Genomic DNA, 20021 nt, shown 5'->3' with positions numbered 1-20021 from the left:
GTGACAATTAGAAGTTCGGCAGTCAAAACTTCGGCGTCGGCATTCTAATTTGGTGCTTCGCCGACGGATAAGGATTTCCTTTGTCAACGTAGCACTTCGGTAGAATGCCGACGCCGAACTTCGGCGAACTTTCGATGATATTTCATTTCTCTTATGAACTTCGGTCTAAAGTTAATCTGAATGCACAATATTAAAATTGGGCGCTATTCTGCCACGCGATGAAAATAATTAGAGTGTTACGTCTGTTTGTCTGTGGTCAATCTACAAACTACAAATTGAACAATTTTGCAGAATTTTTGGTTAGTTTGTTCGCTTAGGAACCACAATTATGATATTTTCTACATGTTGCTCTTTTAAAAGTTGACGGAATAATGATTTTTGGGTGTCCGGGATTTGAAGCGTCCGGGAAATTCGAACCAAAGGCCAACACGGTAGGTAGGTATATTAAATATTTTTGACATGTTTATTTTTAAAGCAACTTTTTTGCACTGTTTAAAATATCGATCAAGTCCTGTGCCTTGAAGAAATCGCACACCACTACTAACATAGTTTTTGTAAACAAGTCGTGCATGTGTGCATTTTGATGGCGCCGCGGCGTTTCATGATTCATTATCGTCAGTCAATCAGCAATCAGCATAATCATCAGTGGGGAGCTTTTTATTTTAGCTGTCAGTTTGCATTGCAACATCGTCAAAAAATACCGACCGAATCTTTTCGTGTTCCTCCTGCGCGGATTATTTTGCGGCTTCCTCCGAAACCGGTGCCGAACGGTCACTTCACTGGACCTGAACCAACGTTCATTGAATCGTTTCGCAGTTTTCGAGTGTGGTAGAATTAAGTTTACGCCGTCCAAAGAATAGCAATGCCCGGAATGTTGGAGAAATCGGCCTCCGACGCTGATAAACACCTGAGCGATATTACGGCCATCGTTTGCTCCCAGGACCACGTATTCACTTCCGGCGGGGACGGAAACGTTAAGGTGAGTGTCGGTCAGATTTTCATACCGTAGATGTTGACCCCACGATGACGTCCATCGATGGTTCGAGAACGGGCGGTTTTCGGTTTGCGTTTTCGTCTTTTCATAACAACAAGCGAGAACGGTTCTAAAAATAAATCGAAAATATTTGGATTAGTGGCGGACGTCACCAAAAGCTTTTGCTTTCGGTCACCGGTTGATTATGCCGATTATGCGTTCATCAGCTGTTGCTGATGCTATGGTATACCGGTATATAGGGATCGTTCAAATATTACGTAACGCAACAGGGGGAGGGAGGGGGTCTTGCATAGTGTTACGGTCCATACAAAAAATTAAAATTGTCCATACAAAAGCTGTTACGTGGGGGAGGGAGGGGGTTTGAAATTGGCAAATTTTGCGTTACGTAATATTTGAATGAACCCATAGGCGGTGTATGGTATACCGGTATATAGGGTCTATACCCTATAGCATAGTTTCTCAAACTGTGCGTTGCGACCCTTTGGGGAGGTCACCAGAGCTGATAGCGAATCACTTTTTAGTGGCTTGATCACTATTTTCGACATGGTCATTGAAAAGTCGCTATTTGCAACAAAAAGTCACTAGAGTCAATGTTTTCGTGATCTTATCAAAAAGGAATTTACAGTTATGGTTAGCTTCTCAAACTCAATCAGTAATACAATAATTTTCTTCTTCTTGGCATTAACGTTCTCACTAGGACAGAGCCTGCTTCTAAGCTTAGCGTTGAACAAGGAGCTCTTCCACAGTTATTAACTGAGAGCTTTATTTGCCAAGTTTACCATTTTCGCATTAGTATACTCTATGCCCTGGGAAGTCAAGGAACTTTCCATTACGAAAAGATCCTGGACCGACCGGGAATCGAACCCAAACACCTTCAGCATGGCTTTGCTTTGTAGCCGCAAACTCTAACCACTTGGCTAAGGAAGGCCCCAGTAAGACAATAATATTCACTTTTAAACATCCTATTTTAAAAACAAACACTTTGATTGGGTAATCAAAGGATCAAAAACCTGACTTAATCCACCGATGGTGAGACTGAACCCTTCTTACATTTCCATACAGGTATGAGATAATTATTATTCATCATTCATTTGGAACCTTGTACCAGTACAGTGGGAATTCGCTCGCTGGGGTTCCGCTACATGGAATGACTCGATGGTTGGATGTTCGCTGGTTGGAAAATATTCCAACTAAAAGCTCTCAAATGTCAACAGAAAATGTCAAACTGACTTTGACGTCTGAGTATCGTCGCTTTGAAGTCTCCATATATAGAACAAATGCGTATGTATATGTGCGTTTTGTGGCGATTTGCTGTCCAGATGCGTTCGTGTGGAGCATTTTCACCAGCTGTCAGTCTTTCCTACTAACGGGTCGGATTCGCTAGATGGAAGGCAGTCGTGTTCCAACCAGCGAATCCCCGGTGTATAACTAAATTTTAGGATGTTGTGACTATGTTCTATCTGCCCTAATAGTTTAATGGTTTGCGGAAAAAGTCCAGGAAACTGCACGTCAAAAGGCGGATATCGAACTTTATTAGTTTTCATACGCTTATTATCATAGTTTAAGAGGGTCTATAAACCCATGTTGCCATCCTGTAAAATAATATCGAAATATGAAAAATTGATGTCCTAAAATGATTTTGCCAGCGATTTTTTAAAGATTTATGTGCAAGTTTAAATTAAAAACCTGACTTAATCCACCGATGGTGAGACTGAACCCTTCTTACATTTCCATACAGGTATGAGATAATTATTATTCATCATTCATTTGGAACCTTGTACCAGTACAGTGGGAATTCGCTCGCTGGGGTTCCGCTACATGGAATGACTCGATGGTTGGATGTTCGCTGGTTGGAAAATATTCCAACTAAAAGCTCTCAAATGTCAACAGAAAATGTCAAACTGACTTTGACGTCTGAGTATCGTCGCTTTGAAGTCTCCATATATAGAACAAATGCGTATGTATATGTGCGTTTTGTGGCGATTTGCTGTCCAGATGCGTTCGTGTGGAGCATTTTCACCAGCTGTCAGTCTTTCCTACTAACGGGTCGGATTCGCTAGATGGAAGGCAGTCGTGTTCCAACCAGCGAATCCCCGGTGTATAACTAAACTTTAGGATGTTGTGACTATGTTCTATCTGCCTTAATAGTTTAATGGTTTGCGAAAAAGTCCAGGAAACTGCACGTCAAAAGGCGGATATCGAACTTTATTAGTTTTCATACGCTTATTATCATAGTTTAAGAGGGTCTATAAACCCATGTTGCTATCCTGTAAAATAATATCGAAAAATGAAAAATCGATGTCCTAAAATGATTTTGCCTGCGATTTTTTTAAGATATATGTGCAAGTTTAAATTAAAAAAAGGGGAATTTTAGAGATTTTTGAAAATAATGATTTTTATCTCTGTAATTTATAATTCGATTGCAATATGGTTGTGAATGATATCCGAGCTTTCAATCGACGAAAAAAGAGCTTAAATTGGATTAAAAATAGCTGAGAAATTGATCAAAATGTAAAAAAATGAATATTTTAGAGAAATTTTTTTTTCCAGTGCCTTAGAAAATTCTTCCAATGATATCTCTGAAACTAGTAATCCGATTTCAATGAATTTGAAGGCTTATGATTGAATGTCAGAGCTTTCATTAGCCGATAAAAGAACTTAAATCGGTTCAAAAATGGCTGAGATATCGATCAAAATGCAGACAGTTGAAAATATTAGAATATGCTTTTTCTAGTACTTCACGATACTGTTTGAATCATAACTCTGTAACGAAATGTCCGATCGCAATGAAATTCAATAGCGTTCTATGGGAATGTTGTAGCTTTCTTTTAGAGCTAAAAGTGTTTAAATCGGTTGACAAACGGCAGAGATAATTGAGTGACATTTTTTGTAACACACACACACATACACACACACATACACGGCGAGTAGGCTAATGGTGCGATTGCCCCCGTCCCGGTAAAACCTTGGCAGGCCTCTGGATACGTTCGGATCCCGTCCATCTTAAGTGATGAGTACTAGGCTCGGATGACTAAACCCCGATCTACGCCGATCCGGCTCTGAACACGATTCTCATAAGGGATCGTGTCAACCCTTGCATGGCCTCCCTGCTTGCAAAGATAACCATGGGATCATGAAAGGCGACTACGTACGGCGGGAAATGATAGCGACCCAGAGGGGGGACCCTGAAGAATGGAAGAGAGTATAATTGAGATCGAAGAAGGCGCGGCGAACCCTTTCGCTAAAGGTGGCTTAGTACGGTCACCACCATCGCAGCTAGGGCAACAGCAGCGCAATCAGGAGGAGCAGCAGGTACAGCGACAGCTTCAACAGCAGCAGCAGCAGCAGCCTCGAGAGCAGCAGCAACAGCTTCAGCAGCAGCAACAGGCTCAGGTCAGTGCATGGTCGAAGGTGCCAAAGCTACCGAGAGTTGTAGCAGCCAAGAAACTGGTGGACGAATTGCACGAGTTCGTCGATAAAAGAAGTAATGTGCACAAAGACATCAAGACTTTGGTGTTGAAGATCCAAGGAACTCTTGGACTAGCTGTCAAGGAATGGGCGGCCGTTGCACAGAAAGTGGAATCGACTGAGAAGGAGTTGTCGGCGGCCAAGACTGCCTTAGAAATAAGGCAAGTGCCGATTCAACAAACGGCGATGCCAATTACTTTTGCGAGGGAAACCAACGCAAAGAGGGACAAATCCCAGAGGACGGAGAGCGTGCCCTTCACACCGAAGAGGCCAAGAGCATCACCAGGAGATGCAAGACCGGGTGGTTCCAAGAAACACAAGGACACCCGCGTCAACGAGTCAGGCCCAGCGAACGCAGCAACCACCAAGGAAGGCAACGATACCCCATGGGAAATCGTCAAGGCGAAAAATCGGAAGACGAAAACCAAGAGCAGGTCCGAAAAACAAAGCCTCTTCAAGGGCCGGAAGAGAGGCGAGGCGCTTATAGTCAAGGCAAGCGATGACTCGTACGAGAAGGTTCTCCGTGCAATGCGGACAAACCCGGAGCTCGAACAGCTGGGTGCAGACGTGCGGAAAGTCAGGCGCACCCGCACCGGAGATATGATCCTGGAGTTAAAACGAGACCCGATGGCCAGCAGCTCTTCCTACAAAGAGCTCGCCGAGAAAGCCATGGGTAATACGGTAGAAGTGAGAGCCGTGTGTCCGGAGGCAGTCCTTGAATGCAAGAACTTGGACGCAATCTCTACGGACGACGATGTAAGGGTTGCCATGAAAGAGCAGTGCATGCTAGGAGAAGTGCAGATGCAGATCCGCATAAGGAAGGGACCATCCGGAATGCTAATAGCATCAATTAGGCTTCCGATTGAAGCGGCCGTCAAAGCACTAAAAACGGAGAAGATCAAAGTAGGCTGGTCGGTATGTCCACTGAGCGTCTCTCAGAAACCGGAAGCATGCTATAGATGCCACGAGTACGGCCATCTTGCAAGATTCTGCAAGGGGCCTGACAGAGGTAATTCATGCAGAAGGTGCGGAGAAGAAGGCCACAAGGCGCAAGCCTGCCGGAAGCCCCCAAAGTGCATGATCTGCGCTAACGGAGATAATAACAACCACGTTACAGGAGGCCTGCGATGCCCGGCCTTCATAAAGGCGACTGCTACCAAACCACAGTGGAGGTAATTCAAATTAACCTCAACCACTGTGACATAGCACAACACTTGCTGAGGCAATCTGTGGCGGAGTACAAGTGCGATGTGGCTATCATCTCGGAGCCATACCGTGTCCCGGCCGGCGATGGGAACTGGATAGCAGACAACGCAAAATCAGTGGCGATATGGACGGTGGGAAGATATCCTTTCCAGGAAGTGGTACATCGTGCAGATGAAGGCTTTGTAATAGCCAAAATTAACGGAGTCTTCTTCTGTAGCTGCTACGCACCCCCGCGATGGTCTATTGACCAGTTCAACGAGATGCTCGACAAGCTGACTGAAGAGCTCACGGACTGCAGACCAGTCGTCATAGCCGGCGATTTCAACGCGTGGGCCATAGAATGGGGCAGTCGCTTCACCAACTCAAGAGGGAGCAGTCTACTGGAGGCCTTGGCAAGGCTAAACGTCGATGTGGCCAACGATGGTACCACCAGCACATACCGTCGGGATGGTCGAGAGTCAATTATTGACGTAACTTTCTGTAGCCCTGGGCTGTCAGGAAGTTTGAACTGGCGAGTGAGTGAGGAGTATACGCACAGTGACCACCAAGCGCTTCGGTACAATATTGGTAGCGGACGGCAGTTGGAAGCGCGTGCGATCCCTTCGAAAGAGCGGAGGTGGAAAACGTCGCAGTTTGACAAGGAGGTGTTTGTTGAGGCGTTGAGATTGGAGCGCAATGCTCAACACGCTACTGCGAATGAGTTGACAGCGGCATTAGCACGAGCGTGCGATGCAACCATGCAGAGGGAAGGTAAACCGCGACATGGTCGCCGCCCAGCTTACTGGTGGAACTCGACGATTGCCGACCTGCGTACAAGCTGCTTTCGGGCTAGGAGAATGATGCAGAGAGCCCGCAACGACGCTGAAAGAGCAGATCGAAGACCAGCGTACAAGGCGGCGAAAACCGCTCTCAACAAGGAAATTCGGCTCAGCAAGAAAGCCTGTCTGGAGGAGCTCTGTCGCAACGCCAATTCAAACCCGTGGGGTGACGCCTACAGAGTTGCAATGGCGAAGTTGAAGGGCCCAGCTGTACCACCCGATAGGTGTCCGGAGAAGATGAAGACCATCATTGAAGCGCTATTCCCCCGGCATGAACCGACGAGCTGGCCGTCCACACCTTACGGAGCTCAGGATAACGACGAAGAAGAAGCCCAGGTAACGAACGATGAGCTGATCGCGGTGGCGAAAGCCTTAAAAACCAGGAAGGCTCCGGGACCAGACGGTATCCCCAACGTAGCTCTGCAAGCAGCAATCCAAGAAAACCCGGATATGTTCAGGATCGTACTGCAAAAATGTATCGAGGAGGGTAACTTCCCCGACATTTGGAAGCGACAAAAGCTGGTGCTGCTGCCTAAATCAGGCAAGCCTCCTGGAGATCCTTCAGCATATAGACCGATATGTCTGCTGGACACAGTTGGCAAAGTGCTGGAGCGAGTAATCCTAAACAGGCTTACGAAATACACGGAGGGAGAAAACGGCCTGTGCGACATGCAGTTCGGCTTTCGGAAAGGTAGATCCACCGTTGATGCCATCCGAACGGTCGTGGAAGCTATGGATACGGCGCGGAAGCAAAAGAGGAGAGGAAATCGGTACTGCGGTGTGGTCACTCTAGACGTAAAAATGCCTTCAACAGTGCCAGTTGGGCTACGATCGCCGAATCGCTGCACAGATTGGAGGTCCCCGAGTATCTTTGTAAGATTTTGAGGAGCTACTTTCAAAATCGTACACTGATCTACGAAACAGACGCTGGGAAAAGGTGCACGACAGTCACAGCGGGCGTCCCACAGGGTTCTATTCTTGGCCCGACTCTCTGGAACGCTATGTATGATGGAGTGTTGAAGCTGAGCTTCCCCCGGGGTGTGAAGATCGTCGGCTTCGCGGATGACGTGGTGCTCGTAGTCATCGGCGAATCACTAGAGGAAGTAGAAATACTTGCTACCGAAGCAGTAGACGCCGTGGAAGAATGGATGCGAGGGAAGAAGCTTGTGTTAGCCCATCACAAAACCGAATTTGTGATGATAAGCAACCGAAAGGCAGTGCAGAAGGCGAGAATCTCGGTTGGACAGTGTACCATCGACTCAAAGCGGGAAGTCAGACACCTGGGAGTGATGATCGATGATCGGCTGAGCTTCAACAGCCATGTCGATTATGCATGTGAGAGGGCCGTGAAGGTGATATCAGCTCTATCCCGGATCATGCCCAACAACTCAGCGATCAGCAGCAGCAAGAAGCGACTACTGGCGAGCGTGTCGACGTCGGTACTCAGATACGCTGGCCCCGTGTGGGTGACAGCACTGCAGACGAAGAGGAACCGCTCCCGGCTGAACAGCACGTTCAGACTGATGGCCATGCGTGAAACGCTGGGTTAGTTCGTAAATGTAATTTACCACCTTCTAAAACTAAAAAAAAAAAAAAAAAAAAAACACACATACACACACACGGACATGTGCTCAGTTCGTCGAGCTCTATCGATTGGTATATGAGACTTGGCCCTCCGGGCCTCGGATCAAAAGTCGGTTTTTCAAGCGATCTTTATACCCTTCTTATGGTTGTAAGAAGGGTAAAAAGGTAAAGATTCGCGGGCAACTTTCTATGTAAACGTTTAGGCCTCTCTCCTTGTTTATGCGACCTTGCCGCGATGGGAGGACATAATCCATCCATTGATGTTTATTTCAAATAATTAATCTATTCGTTATACAGCATAGTTGTCCCATAAGAACGAGAAGTTACTTGAAACCCTTCGATGAAATAAACAAGATAAAAGTATGGTCTAGAAGTTGACTGCATTCGCGCAAACTACAAAAGGTTTAAACAAATCTGCACAATGTCCAAAAAAAATTTAAAGCGGGCCACATATCATATTCCGTCTAACACTATGCAGAGAAGCAGGCTCTGCCCCAGCTGAGATGTGACGCCAGAAAGACATAGGGTTCAGTGCTGATAATATTACAGCTCGATTATATATTCCAGCTGAACACCCTACAAAAAAAAAACAATTTGTATGGATGAAACGATACCATCAAGGTATCGATTTTTTTACTTGAAAGTAGTATTGAAAGAAAGTATCGATACCAACAAAATATCGAATCAAAAGTATCGATATCTAATTGAATCAAATGTTTCGATAATCATTTTTCGAAGATCGATCTGTTGATTTTTTCATAAATTCATTGATCCAAAATTTTCAATAATTTTATGGTTATAAAACAAGATGTTTCAACTTTTTCGCGTTACGGTTTTAAATACCAATATGTACATGAGAAAATACTTATTTGACTCAAGTAGTTTCATTGGATACCTAGGGTGTTTAATGTATTTTGGACAGAGCGTTAGGCGTATATAATTTGGCCACCTCCATTTGATTTTGCCGTAAATGACCAAATTATATACGCGTAACGGTCTGTCCAAATTACTTTGATCACCCTACTTGATATCGCATATTCAAGTTGTCGGATGGTGCTGTTATTCTGTTGTTATTGTTGTTTGAGAGGGACTTTAACCCGAAGGTCATTCGTCCCTGTGCTGTTATTCGGGTCGGCTTTGCTGATGATATAACAATTGCGATGCGTGGTTCGAATATGCTGGATAGTATAAATAAATCCCAAGAAGCAATCAATGACATGGTGCACGAAATCAACAACCTTGGCTTACAAGTATCACCTTCTAAGTGTACAGCAATTGTTTTTACGAAAAGAATGGTAGACGATGTGCCGCAGCTGCGAGTGGAAGGTCAAATTTTAGAGTACAGCCCATCGGGGTGCCGATCCTGGCGCTCTTCTTACCATCTACAAATCTTGCGTTAGACCGATCTTGGAGTACGGGTCTATATTTTTCCGTGGCGCCTCCGAGAAAGATTCGATTACTTTAGACCGGATCCAATGGAACTGCATACGTATTTCACTTGGATTTACGTAAACAACTCATACGGGTTCTCTAGAGGTGATGGCCACTAAGGGCCCAGATAGCCGTAGCGGTAAACGCGTAGCTATTCAGCATGACCATGCTGAGGATCGTGGGTTCGAATCCCGCTGGTCGAGGGACTTTTCGTAATGGAAATTTTCTCGATTCCCATGGCATAGAGTATCTTCGTACCTGCCACACGATATACACATGCAAAAATGGTCAATCGGCAAAGGAAGCTCTCAGTTAATAACTGTGGAAGTGCTCATAAGAACACTAATCTGAGAAGCAGGCTTTGTCGTAGTTGGGACATAACGCCAGAGAGAAGAAGAAGAGGTGATGGCAGGTCTAACACCTTTAGATATCAGAAGAAAAGCTGCAACTATGAAATTCATTGAACGAAGATATTCAATCAAATCTTGGAATGATAAATTTGTGAAGACGACAATCGATGGTTCTGCTTCAAGCTGGATCCGTCGTAGTATTTTACAGTACACGGCTTATACAGGACGTCAAGTGTAAACATTCGAAGTGCTGCCATGTTTTGAGTTCGAATTAGGCATGAGACAGAAAGTGGTACCTGTTGACAAAACGGTATCGTTCGAATTATCAAGAAACTCATCCTTGAAAGCTAAAGAAGTCGTCCGAAATCACGGAGAGAAATCGTTCTTCTATCCAAACTGATAAGCAATTACCCCAGACTGCCGTCACACCTCAAGCGGAATAACATCGTTGAAAACGACACTTGCCAGTGTGGTGAAGGCGTAGCTTCGCCAGATCATCTCCTATTCGACTGCAACATCTACGATAATTGGAGACGGAATGTTTGGGTTGAAATCGTCAGTGGAAGGGCATTTCCAGAGCTACAGTTAATACCACGTAGCAGAGACATGAATGTGCATAAAACAATAGCAAATTTCTTTATAAATTGTAATATTGATATGTGAATTATTTGTTGACAAAACATGGCCAAACAATGGAAACAAAAGGCCAAATAAATAAATAAATAAAAAATAATAATAATAATAATAATATCTATTCGCTTTATCTTGATTCAGGTATGGAGCAAAGACCTCACCCTGACAAAGGAAATTGCCGTCCACGAGGGATGGATCTATGCGATGGCAGTCGACTCCCGCGGTCGGATATATACCAGCAGTAGCGATGGCACGATCCGCTGCCTGCCCAAACCGTTACAATCGGACGAGGTTAAGGAACTACTAAAATGCGGAGATGACATCGAGTCCCTGTTCGTAGATAGCAAAGACAATCTTTACAGTGGCGACGACAAGGGCATCGTAACCATGTGGGTGGACCACCGGATGAAGTTCAAGTTCAACCTGGTCGAAGAGGTACGCTCGTTGGTCATACAGAACAATATCATCTATTCGATAAGGGAAAATGATCTGACGGTAACGGAGGTACTGGAAGGGTCGGCCAACGGCCGGTACATGACCAAGGCGAGCATTCCTGGCCGGTGTCCCGTGACCCTCTGTGGCAGCTGCACCAACGGAGTCAGCAACAACGTGGCCATCGTTACCCGCGACGGGCTCGGCATAGTCTTCATCAGAAATAGCGCCAAAGAACAGTTTCGAATGCTGTGGACCAAAGAAGTAAGATATTTTACTCGAAGGGACGGGCTGGTAGCAGGTCTCTTTTTGAAGACTTGGTCGCTATATTAATGCAAGGCTCTTAAAGTTTCTAGTTTCACTGGAAGGTCTCTCTCTGATGTCTCATTTGCAACGAACATTGTCTCTAATGTCACTTATTTTCATTTTTCTGTTTGTAGTGAATCCGTGTGAAAAATTCTACATACCCCAGGTAAAAAAAAATCAAAGAAACTCTCGCACGCCTATTCCACAGGTTCTTCAGGATTTCTCAAAGAAAAGCTCAAGGTTATTCTAGCGATTTCTCCTGAAATTTATCTAGGCTTCGCTCCCTAAATTTCTCCATCAGTTCTTCAAGAAATTTGTTCAGCGATTATTCAAATATGCTCAGATGAATTTCTCCAAAATTTGCTCCGAGAAATCCTTTTGCAGAGCTATTACATTCATTAATTTCCACATGGATTTTTCTAAAAGTTTTCCCAAAGACTATTCTAGATCACGGAGATTTTTCAACAAATTCGTTCACAGATTTTTCCAGTTGTTCTAGAATATCAACTAATAATGTCTGCAAACGTTCAGTGGTGATTCTCTAAACTCAAATCTACCTGTTCCGCGAATAGAAAATCTTGACTTTCAGCAACCAATTTGAGCTTACGAGTCGCCTCTGCTAACGTGTATTCCAGAGTTTGAAAAGATTTCGTTACTGTTTCGTTCTTTTTTTTTTCATTTTTTCCAGTAATTTCCCTTGCTCTACTACAGAAACGATTTCGAAAAATGCTTTCAGAAAATTAATGGATATCTTCAAAGAACACGTGTGGGAAATCGGTGAAAGAATCACGGTGTAGGTTCACTGGAGGGACTTAAAACATTCTTGAAAAACATCTGCAGGTATTCCTGGTGGAATTTCTGGAGTATATTCTTGGTTTATCTTTGAACAAGTTTCAGGTTTAATTTTTGAATTATCTTTGGAAGCCTTATAAAAAATCTATATTGTGATTCCTGGCATGATGTCCCTAGAGATCATATAAAAAAAACTCAGTTGCTACCAGCCCTAACAGTGTGAATTTCGTCTGTTACAAGTTTACTCTGCGTTACACCCACAGAAAGCCCACGACATGATCATCAACTGCCTCCTGGGGACGGATGAGTACCTCTACTCGGCGGGTTACGATGGCTTCGTCAAGAAGTGGTCGAGTTCGGACAAGGATCCCCAACTGCTGGCGGAAGTGAACCTCGCGGCAGGTTGCTTGAATGCCCTCCAGATAGGAGCGGATAACAACTCAGTGTACGTCGGAGGCAGCGACGGGATTCTGAAACTGGTGAAATTTTCCTAATGAATCGGGACGTAGGTAGAACTGGTAGGCAACTAGTGAGTGGGGGGGGGGGGGAGCGCAGCGTAAAGTGCCATCAAACCAAAAAGTTACACATACGATGATGATGTCCCGTGGAAAATCAACTTGCCGGAAATCTTGCGCGCTCCAGTTGCGTTTGCTACGGTGGTTCAACCACTTCCGGTAGTACACGTTTTTGGACAATTTTTGAGCTTTTGTTAGTCTTTTTTGTTAATGTGGTAAGTGAAGCGTACGCCAAAGTGAATTTGTTTCCTATAAAATATATTATGAGGCATAACGATGCCTGATTTGAGTTCGAGTATTTCATAAAAAACAGTGATGTGAAAAAAATAAATCTCGAAATTTATACGACACGTGAAGCACTGCTAAGAACGAAAAGAAATCCTTTTAGCAAACGTTGGGATCATGTTAGATTTTGGAAAAAACGATTGGCTGAAAAACGAATGTCTCAGAAAGAAAGGGGGCGTAAAGGGATGGTATTCATTAGGCGCAAGACAACATGAAGCAACTCAAATGAATATTTCGGACCTATTCGGCTTGTGGACGACAATTAGGGATAAGTAACCGTTCACTGAATCCCTCAGTTATTCGGAACCGGTTACGATATTTGGGGAGTTCCACGTGAAGTCTACTTCGAAGCTTCATAAGTTTGGGACGCAGTGATGAAGAATGCTTCAACGGAGGCCGGCGAAACGACCAAATCCAAAGAAATGGACGCCAAGGCCAAATCCCTGCTTGTGAGTCTGATATCGGTCATGTTCATGGCGAACAGTGTCAGTACCATTTATGTACAAGCTTCGAGGAAGCCATGGAAGGAGATGAAGAGGAGGAGCTCGTTGAATAACCCGATACTGCCAGGCGTATCAAGCACGGCAGACTCCGGTGGGCAGGTCACGGTGTACGTATGCCGGTAGAACGATAAGCAAAGATAACATTCAACACAGAATCCGGAGGAGGCCGTCAATTTCGTGGTAAACCGCGCAAACGATGACTTTTTGCAGTTCAGAAAGCCTTAGGGCAGCGACTAGAAGCGATTGGCCCATGATCGATTCCAGCAGAGAATAACCATTCATTTGGCGTAAATTCATCATTCTTAGCGAATTGTCAATTATCAAGTACAAATTTGTCGTAGGAAAACGTATAAATTGTCGTCGACACACATGGCAGCCGTGCCGTAAATGGAATTCAAAATATCAACCAAGTAGGCGCCAACCAGCGCAGGCTTCAGTTTCCCGATTTGACGGTGTGCATACAAGGTAAGAAACATTAGGCCGTATCATTAAACCCGAATACTTGCTCTAACCGATTGGAGTTAAGTGAAGTCTCTGATCATTTACTCAAAACCATATGAATAAAACGAAACTTTGCTCAAAGTAAGATCGAATTTCGAACTGTGCTTTTACTCTGTCAAAAATGTTGCTTGTGTTTTGGCTATCCGATTGCTGCGAAGAAGAAATCCAGCGGTGCAAACAGTTCACTTCCGACTGATGATGGAATCACACATCTCGGCGGAACTCAAATATCAACATCACGACTGCCGTGCCGTGGTTGCGTCAGGAACGGCATGCAAATTAAACCATTTGTGTAGCTTGCAAGAAGCATAATCGGTACGTGTAAGCTGAGCATGTTGACGGAATCCACATAATAATGATTGGTTCTGGATGTAGCCTTTCTCAACCAGCAGTGTTTTTCGATGTGGCAGATGTCCTCAGCGATAATTGCAGCATAAGCGGTGTGGTGACTGTTAATTGCTGTTTCCGAGCGACATGCTAGCTTTCTCATTCCCCAACAGACCACGGTGGAAGGATCGAACAGATGTGTGAACAGAGCCGATTAATGTTGTGAAAACTTTATTCCTCACCAGTTCGGTATGTTTGTGATAACATTGTTATGCTGTATGCAATCATCTTCGCATCGTATGTGATCAAGTTGAGCATTCCGCACATTAGCTCATTATTCTTCACGCCGGCAAGCATAGCATTAGTAGATAATATGGATTTTCCGAAAGAAATGCACAACGGAATGATACAGGTCGTACTCTTGGTCTGGTTTTTGTGCCTGAGAGTAGCTTTTCGATGAATTGTGTTCACCGCCCTCCACAACTTAGCATTAGCACCATACCAAAGCCCAATCTTCGAGAACTCAATAAATGCAACATGGAAAATATAATAATCATGCGTATTTGAGAGTATGTCTTCAAAAATTAAAGTGATACTGCTCAGCGTTGCATCGTGACTCCCTGAAGAAACCAAAGATGAAAAACGATCCTTACCATAGGCATGCTGACACGTTGCGATTATACGATGCTGATTGAGTTTAAATGAAGCGCCTCAAACACACCAACACAACACCATCGCCATCATCATCAGTCCATAGTGGAAATGAAGCTGATGCTGTCAGCTCGATTTATGTCACCATCAGATTGCATGAAAAGTTTGCTTGCTGCCAGCAAATTGTGAGCGTGCCTATCAGCAGCTGGTGTGAAAATTTACACCAATTTTTCCATAAATTTGCGGGCGTTTTGCACTTGCAAAAGTGATAACGAGCACCGGCTCCCGAAGCATGAGCGATCGACTGGTGGTGCCGACCGTTAGGCGCAGCCGAAAAATGGTCGGAGGCCGCAAGATGTCCGACATGGAAACCATCCGGCTGGTGGAACTGTACCGGGAGCACGAACTGCTGTGGAACACCAACCATCCGGACTACACGCTGCGGGCCAGACGGTGCGAAAGCTACCGGGCGCTCATGGAGGAGATGGACATGGACTCGGTGGACGAGGTGAAGAAGAAAATCAAAAGCCTCCGGGACACGTACACGGCGGAACGCAATCGGAACATCAAATCCGGCGGCCAGTACCAAATCAAGCTGGTTTGGTATGATCTGTTGGACCAGTTCCTTTCGCCGGTGGCTCAGCACTCGGTGGTTAAGAAGGTGAGTCGTGTTGGGGTTTCTTCCTCTAGACTTTACATCCATCATGGGATAGGAACTACAAATTGATTAGTTGTTCACTGCTCATCGCCAGGTCTTTTATTAATAAATCTGGATGGAAATTTTGTTCGGAAGAAGTCTGAATCTGATATGCGGGAGTTAAAAGCAAAGGGGTGACAAAAACATACTTAATAACGGGTTTTCCAGCATTTTTATCTCCAAACAAATTGCATTGAAGCAAATAATAAGAAAAGTTATTTCCTTTTGGATGGAAAAACTATATTGAAATAATATGAAAAAGCTTCAAAACAAACGAATTTCCCGTTTATAGTTACTCAAAATCAACCAAAATGCCACTTACACCTTTAGCCCTAGAAGCTGTCATATGTCGTATATGGGAAACCTTACAAATTCACAACAAAGTTTTGTTACGCTGCTGCTGGGAGCTTTGGATGCCAATGGACCAATGCACGAGTTCACTAATTTGACGTTTGAGCGGTGCCAAATTCACTAGTTGCCATGGTCACGTAAATAACCCGGCACCGCTCAAACGTCAACGAGTGAACGCTTGCATTGGTCCATAGGCCAGGAGAAGTGGATGAACTTGTCATTCATTTTTCTGTCAAATCTTATACAAAATCTACTTTTTCTCTGACAGAAATTCACTCTAGGTGAACCACTTCCCCTGGCCTATGATATTTATCATCCTTGCTTGCACTTGTGGCGAACAAGAAGGTACATCATCAACCCAAATGCATTCAATCATAATCTTTCACCCCTCTACCGACAGCTTCATTTGTTCACCATAAAAATATTCAAACAGCGATAACTTTTTTGTTTTTCGATACCTTTGCGCCATTTTTTCACAAGCCTTCAAAAAACTCTTCTATTTTTAGAATCTGTATCAATATTGATCATTGGTCATATCGTTTTGAAGATATTCAGATGTTCCTTTGGGGACCGACATTCTCCATACAAAAAATCTTAGGGTGCCATTTTGTTTTTAGTCAATTTAACAAAAAACTAAAATGTGGGCTGAACAATGTTAAGTTATAAGGAGCTTCTCTGAAAAAATCTTACGAATTGTTGTCTTCAAGAAATCTGCTAATTACAAAACGATGTTTTTTGTAATTTTAAGAATCCTCATACTGCCAGATTGGTACCAGGTGGCCAGATTGGTAGAAATGTTGCACCAATTTCCGCAATTTCCTTCATTTTTTTGAGCTTGAGCTTGAGCTTGATTGACCGCCCGTGGATGCTACTCCAGTATCGCCAGATCAGCTGCACTTACACAAGGAACCAACTGAATGACTGCTTGGGACTAACAGGCATCCTCAGTGTATAAGCAGGTCCGTCAGCCTCGGGCTCAGATTGGGTACCACTTCTAGTACTGCATTTGGTCCCTCGGTAGTGCAAAAAGTACCCAAATTTGACAGATCGCAGTACACTTTGAACGGCATTCTAGATTACCTTATGAGCCATAAAATTTTGAGCAACTGCAAGGGACATGAGGGTCTTTAATTTGTCTTTGGTATAAGTGCTGGTGATCTTCTATTTTTAGGCAACAATGGCACTTGCCTCGTCAGAATGCAGACCAATGAGGGGAAGGGGGAGGAATTGATGATGCATTGAACTGGCGCCCACGTAGACCGTATATTCCACTGCATCTACGCCAGTTCATGCGGGAGTGTATGGATTGGGGGAAAGGCATGGCAGAGAGGTTTGCTTTTGTGGTTAGCAGACTGCCTATGTATCAGGCGTAAGAAAGGCGTGCGCGTGGAAGTATGAAGCGTTAGGGAAACGGTTTCTTGTCCGTCTCTGGTTCTAGCGTTTGCTATGAACCGAATAGTTAGAGTGTGGATATATTTAGAATGGAAGATAGAAGCAAGTGAGAGATATACAACTACAAAGTACGAGGAAAGGGACGGGCCTGGGATTGAACCCATGACCTTCTGCATATGAAGCAGAAGCGGTAGCCATCAGACCACCAACCCCGTCCTCCGCAATTTCCTTCATTTTTTCACAATAAACTCACATTGAAGTACAGTTTCGAAAAGCGAATGACCGATCATGACAAAAAATCTGTAGTCTGAGTTATTTACGTAGGTTATAGAAAAACGTCGGTCCCCCAAGAAACTTCGGAATTTCTCCGGATCTAGATGACTTATGATCAACATCGACACAGATACTTAAAATAGAAGAGTTATTTAAAGGCTTTTGAAAAAATGGTGCAAAAACATCGAAAACGAAACAGTTATCGCTGTTTGACTATTTTTTTGTGGTAATTAAATTATGTTGCCGGTAGAGGAGTTAAACATAGTTGCGCATCTTATCGTTGAGCTGATGAAAAGTACGAAAACATAACGATAACAATGTTTGTCGCAAACAGTTCATGATAGTATGTTGGCATTGTTTCTTTAAGATGAAACATCTCGGAGTTCAAAGATGGCCGGCACAATGGCCGACTTATACCCCTACTCACGTTTTCAAAGGCACAAAACTGGAGAAATAGTAAGCAAATGTTTCTGATCTTCTTATTTTAAGCTTTCTGCTAGTGCACAAAGCCAAAATAAAAAGTGCATCGTTGTTGGATGCTTTCTTCGCGAGATTTGTGCCTTTGAAGTTTGAGTGCAATCTTAAAAGTAGATTCCAAACTGTTTCACCTTAACCTTAAACCGATGTTTTCCTGTTGGTTTATACCTAGCCAAATATTTGCGCATTAGGCAGTACACGTTCTGGTAGCTTTAGAATCAATCCGCATCGTACCATCATCCAAGTCAATTGCTCATTTTAGTCGGTGCAATAAATTCCAGTAGGACATGAATTCTCGATTCTGTCTTGTCATGAAGAAATACTATTCGGCTGCGATCTAAACCAACGACCCCTCTCATGTGCGTCAACATATTGGAAGGATGCAAGCATATACGTTTCGTCGTTTCTCTCGAAATCGCCTTGTCTTTGATTCTTGGGGGCTGTCCATTCATTGTGGATGACTGTCCGAAACCCCCTCTCCCCATGGTAAGATTTTTTTGTATGAAAATTAAAAATAAATTGTATGGCGCGTTAGAAATGTCAACCACCCTCCTCCCCCCATAACCCCTTACGTAATTAATGGATGGCCGGGATGGCCAGTTACCTGAGCTATGGTTTGCTCTGCTGAACAGCTTTGAATTACCGCTTCTACAGAATTATTGCATTTGTAAATTTATTTGATGGAAACATCTGAGTTTAAGCCAATACATAACATAATCCATAACAAAGGCGACTGTATTATGGACATCTATCTACACATACAGATGAACGCTATCTTCTGTCAGCTTGGATGATGCTTTGTGAATGTTTGCTTGTTATATCAGCAAACTTTAAGCGAACCATCTCCAATTGTAACGGAAGCACGAATTTCTCTGGAACTATGCCCATCCGCGGACTATTCGGACAAAGGTCTTCGGTACGGAGCATACTGCCAAATTATGGTGGACATGTGCCTAACAACAGTTGAGGAGGTTCGAAGTGAAATTAAAATCATACGGAATAGCTATTTGGGGAGCGGAAGAGGTATATCCAATCTGGTCGCACGTATCGCTATAGTTTTGTCTGGTATCTCATGTTGGATGAATTTCTGTTCCCGTTAGTCATGTAGGGACGGAGATACCGTTGTGGTTATATAAAACTGTTCAATAACTCTCTCTGTCCCAATTACAGGAAGTGATGGAAGAAGATCAATTCCCGGAACAACCGGAGCTCGAAGAAGAGCTTACTCATCCCATGCAAGAAGCCCTGCCCCCGACACCAGAACCCAGAATGCCAAGGCCGATCCTGTACAAGGTTGCAGCAGCAGCAGCAGCCAGGCCAAAAGCACCGAAAAGGATCCGGACGCGGGGAATATTTGAACCACCCCAACGTCCAACGAACCCGCACGACGTCACCGACGAGTTCCACTACTTTGGGCTGAGCGTTGCGAGCCAGCTGCGGAGCATGTCCCGGATGGAGGCTTTCATCCTCCAGCACAAAATACAGAATCTCATCTCGCTGGACCGAATCGAAGCGGAGAAACGGAAGATGATGGGCACGTGAAATGCGATGGTAAATCCAAACGTAGCAGTATTATAAGTCAAATAAAAATAGTTTGAATTTTACTCATCGTATTTGTTTTACGAAAGTATGTTTAGTCTGATGGTAATAGATAATTTACACACGCGTTCTTACAAAACTAGGTAGGTATCTGATGTTGCTTTGGTTGTTCTTCATATCGTCAAGCGATTTCTCAAATGATTAGGAAATGACTATTATTTCTCATTGCTTTTGATTGTTATGTGAAACATTCGCAAAATAAGTGATCTCATCCCACCCGATTTTGAATTTAAATTCAAATGATCAAAAAAGAAAAAAGAACACACTTTCTTATCTTCCTAATATGACTTACTTACTTATTTGGCTCTACATCAATTATCTTGATAAAGCCTCGCCAACAAAAATTCGCCAATTCACTCGGTTCATGGCCGCTTCTCTCCATCCTCGACTGTGACCCATGCTCTCCAGGTCCTAGTGCACCTGGTCAATCCACCTA

At 43.9% G+C, this 20021-nt stretch overlaps 2 protein-coding genes across 2 annotated transcripts; both read left to right on the top strand.

The window, feature by feature from the left end:
* The first annotated feature begins 571 nt into the window (after nucleotides 1-571).
* Nucleotides 572-12874, top strand: LOC5576199. The gene is made up of 3 exons (XM_001662488.2): nucleotides 572-979; nucleotides 10626-11180; nucleotides 12278-12874. The coding sequence occupies exons 1-3, from the start codon at nucleotides 863-865 to the stop codon at nucleotides 12506-12508; spliced, it is 903 nt and encodes a 300-aa protein (XP_001662538.1). The 5' UTR covers nucleotides 572-862; the 3' UTR covers nucleotides 12509-12874.
* A 927-nt stretch (nucleotides 12875-13801) lies between these two features.
* LOC110674162 lies at nucleotides 13802-19590 on the top strand. Its single transcript, XM_021838015.1, has 2 exons — nucleotides 13802-15457; nucleotides 19157-19590. Exons 1-2 carry the CDS (start codon nucleotides 15089-15091, stop codon nucleotides 19526-19528), a joined length of 741 nt encoding a protein of 246 aa, XP_021693707.1. The 5' UTR covers nucleotides 13802-15088; the 3' UTR covers nucleotides 19529-19590.
* The last annotated feature ends 431 nt before the right edge of the window (nucleotides 19591-20021 follow it).

This window comes from Aedes aegypti, chromosome 1 (genome assembly GCF_002204515.2).
Source record: "Aedes aegypti strain LVP_AGWG chromosome 1, AaegL5.0 Primary Assembly, whole genome shotgun sequence".
NCBI lineage: Eukaryota > Metazoa > Arthropoda > Insecta > Diptera > Culicidae > Aedes > Aedes aegypti.
Note: the sequence above shows the minus strand (reverse complement) of the source record. Positions and strands in the feature narration are given on the sequence as shown.

Bases quoted from the DNA above. Each gene is read 5' to 3' on its own strand.
- LOC5576199 (XM_001662488.2), top strand. From the start codon at position 863: ATGCCCGGAATGTTGGAGAAATCGGCCTCCGACGCTGATAAACACCTG. The intron at 980-10,625 runs GTGAGTGTCGGT...ATCTTGATTCAG, and splicing joins GCGGGGACGGAAACGTTAAG to GTATGGAGCAAAGACCTCAC. The intron at 11,181-12,277 runs GTAAGATATTTT...TTACACCCACAG, and splicing joins GAATGCTGTGGACCAAAGAA to AAAGCCCACGACATGATCAT.
- LOC110674162 (XM_021838015.1), top strand. From the start codon at position 15,089: ATGAGCGATCGACTGGTGGTGCCGACCGTTAGGCGCAGCCGAAAAATG. The intron at 15,458-19,156 runs GTGAGTCGTGTT...TCCCAATTACAG, and splicing joins AGCACTCGGTGGTTAAGAAG to GAAGTGATGGAAGAAGATCA.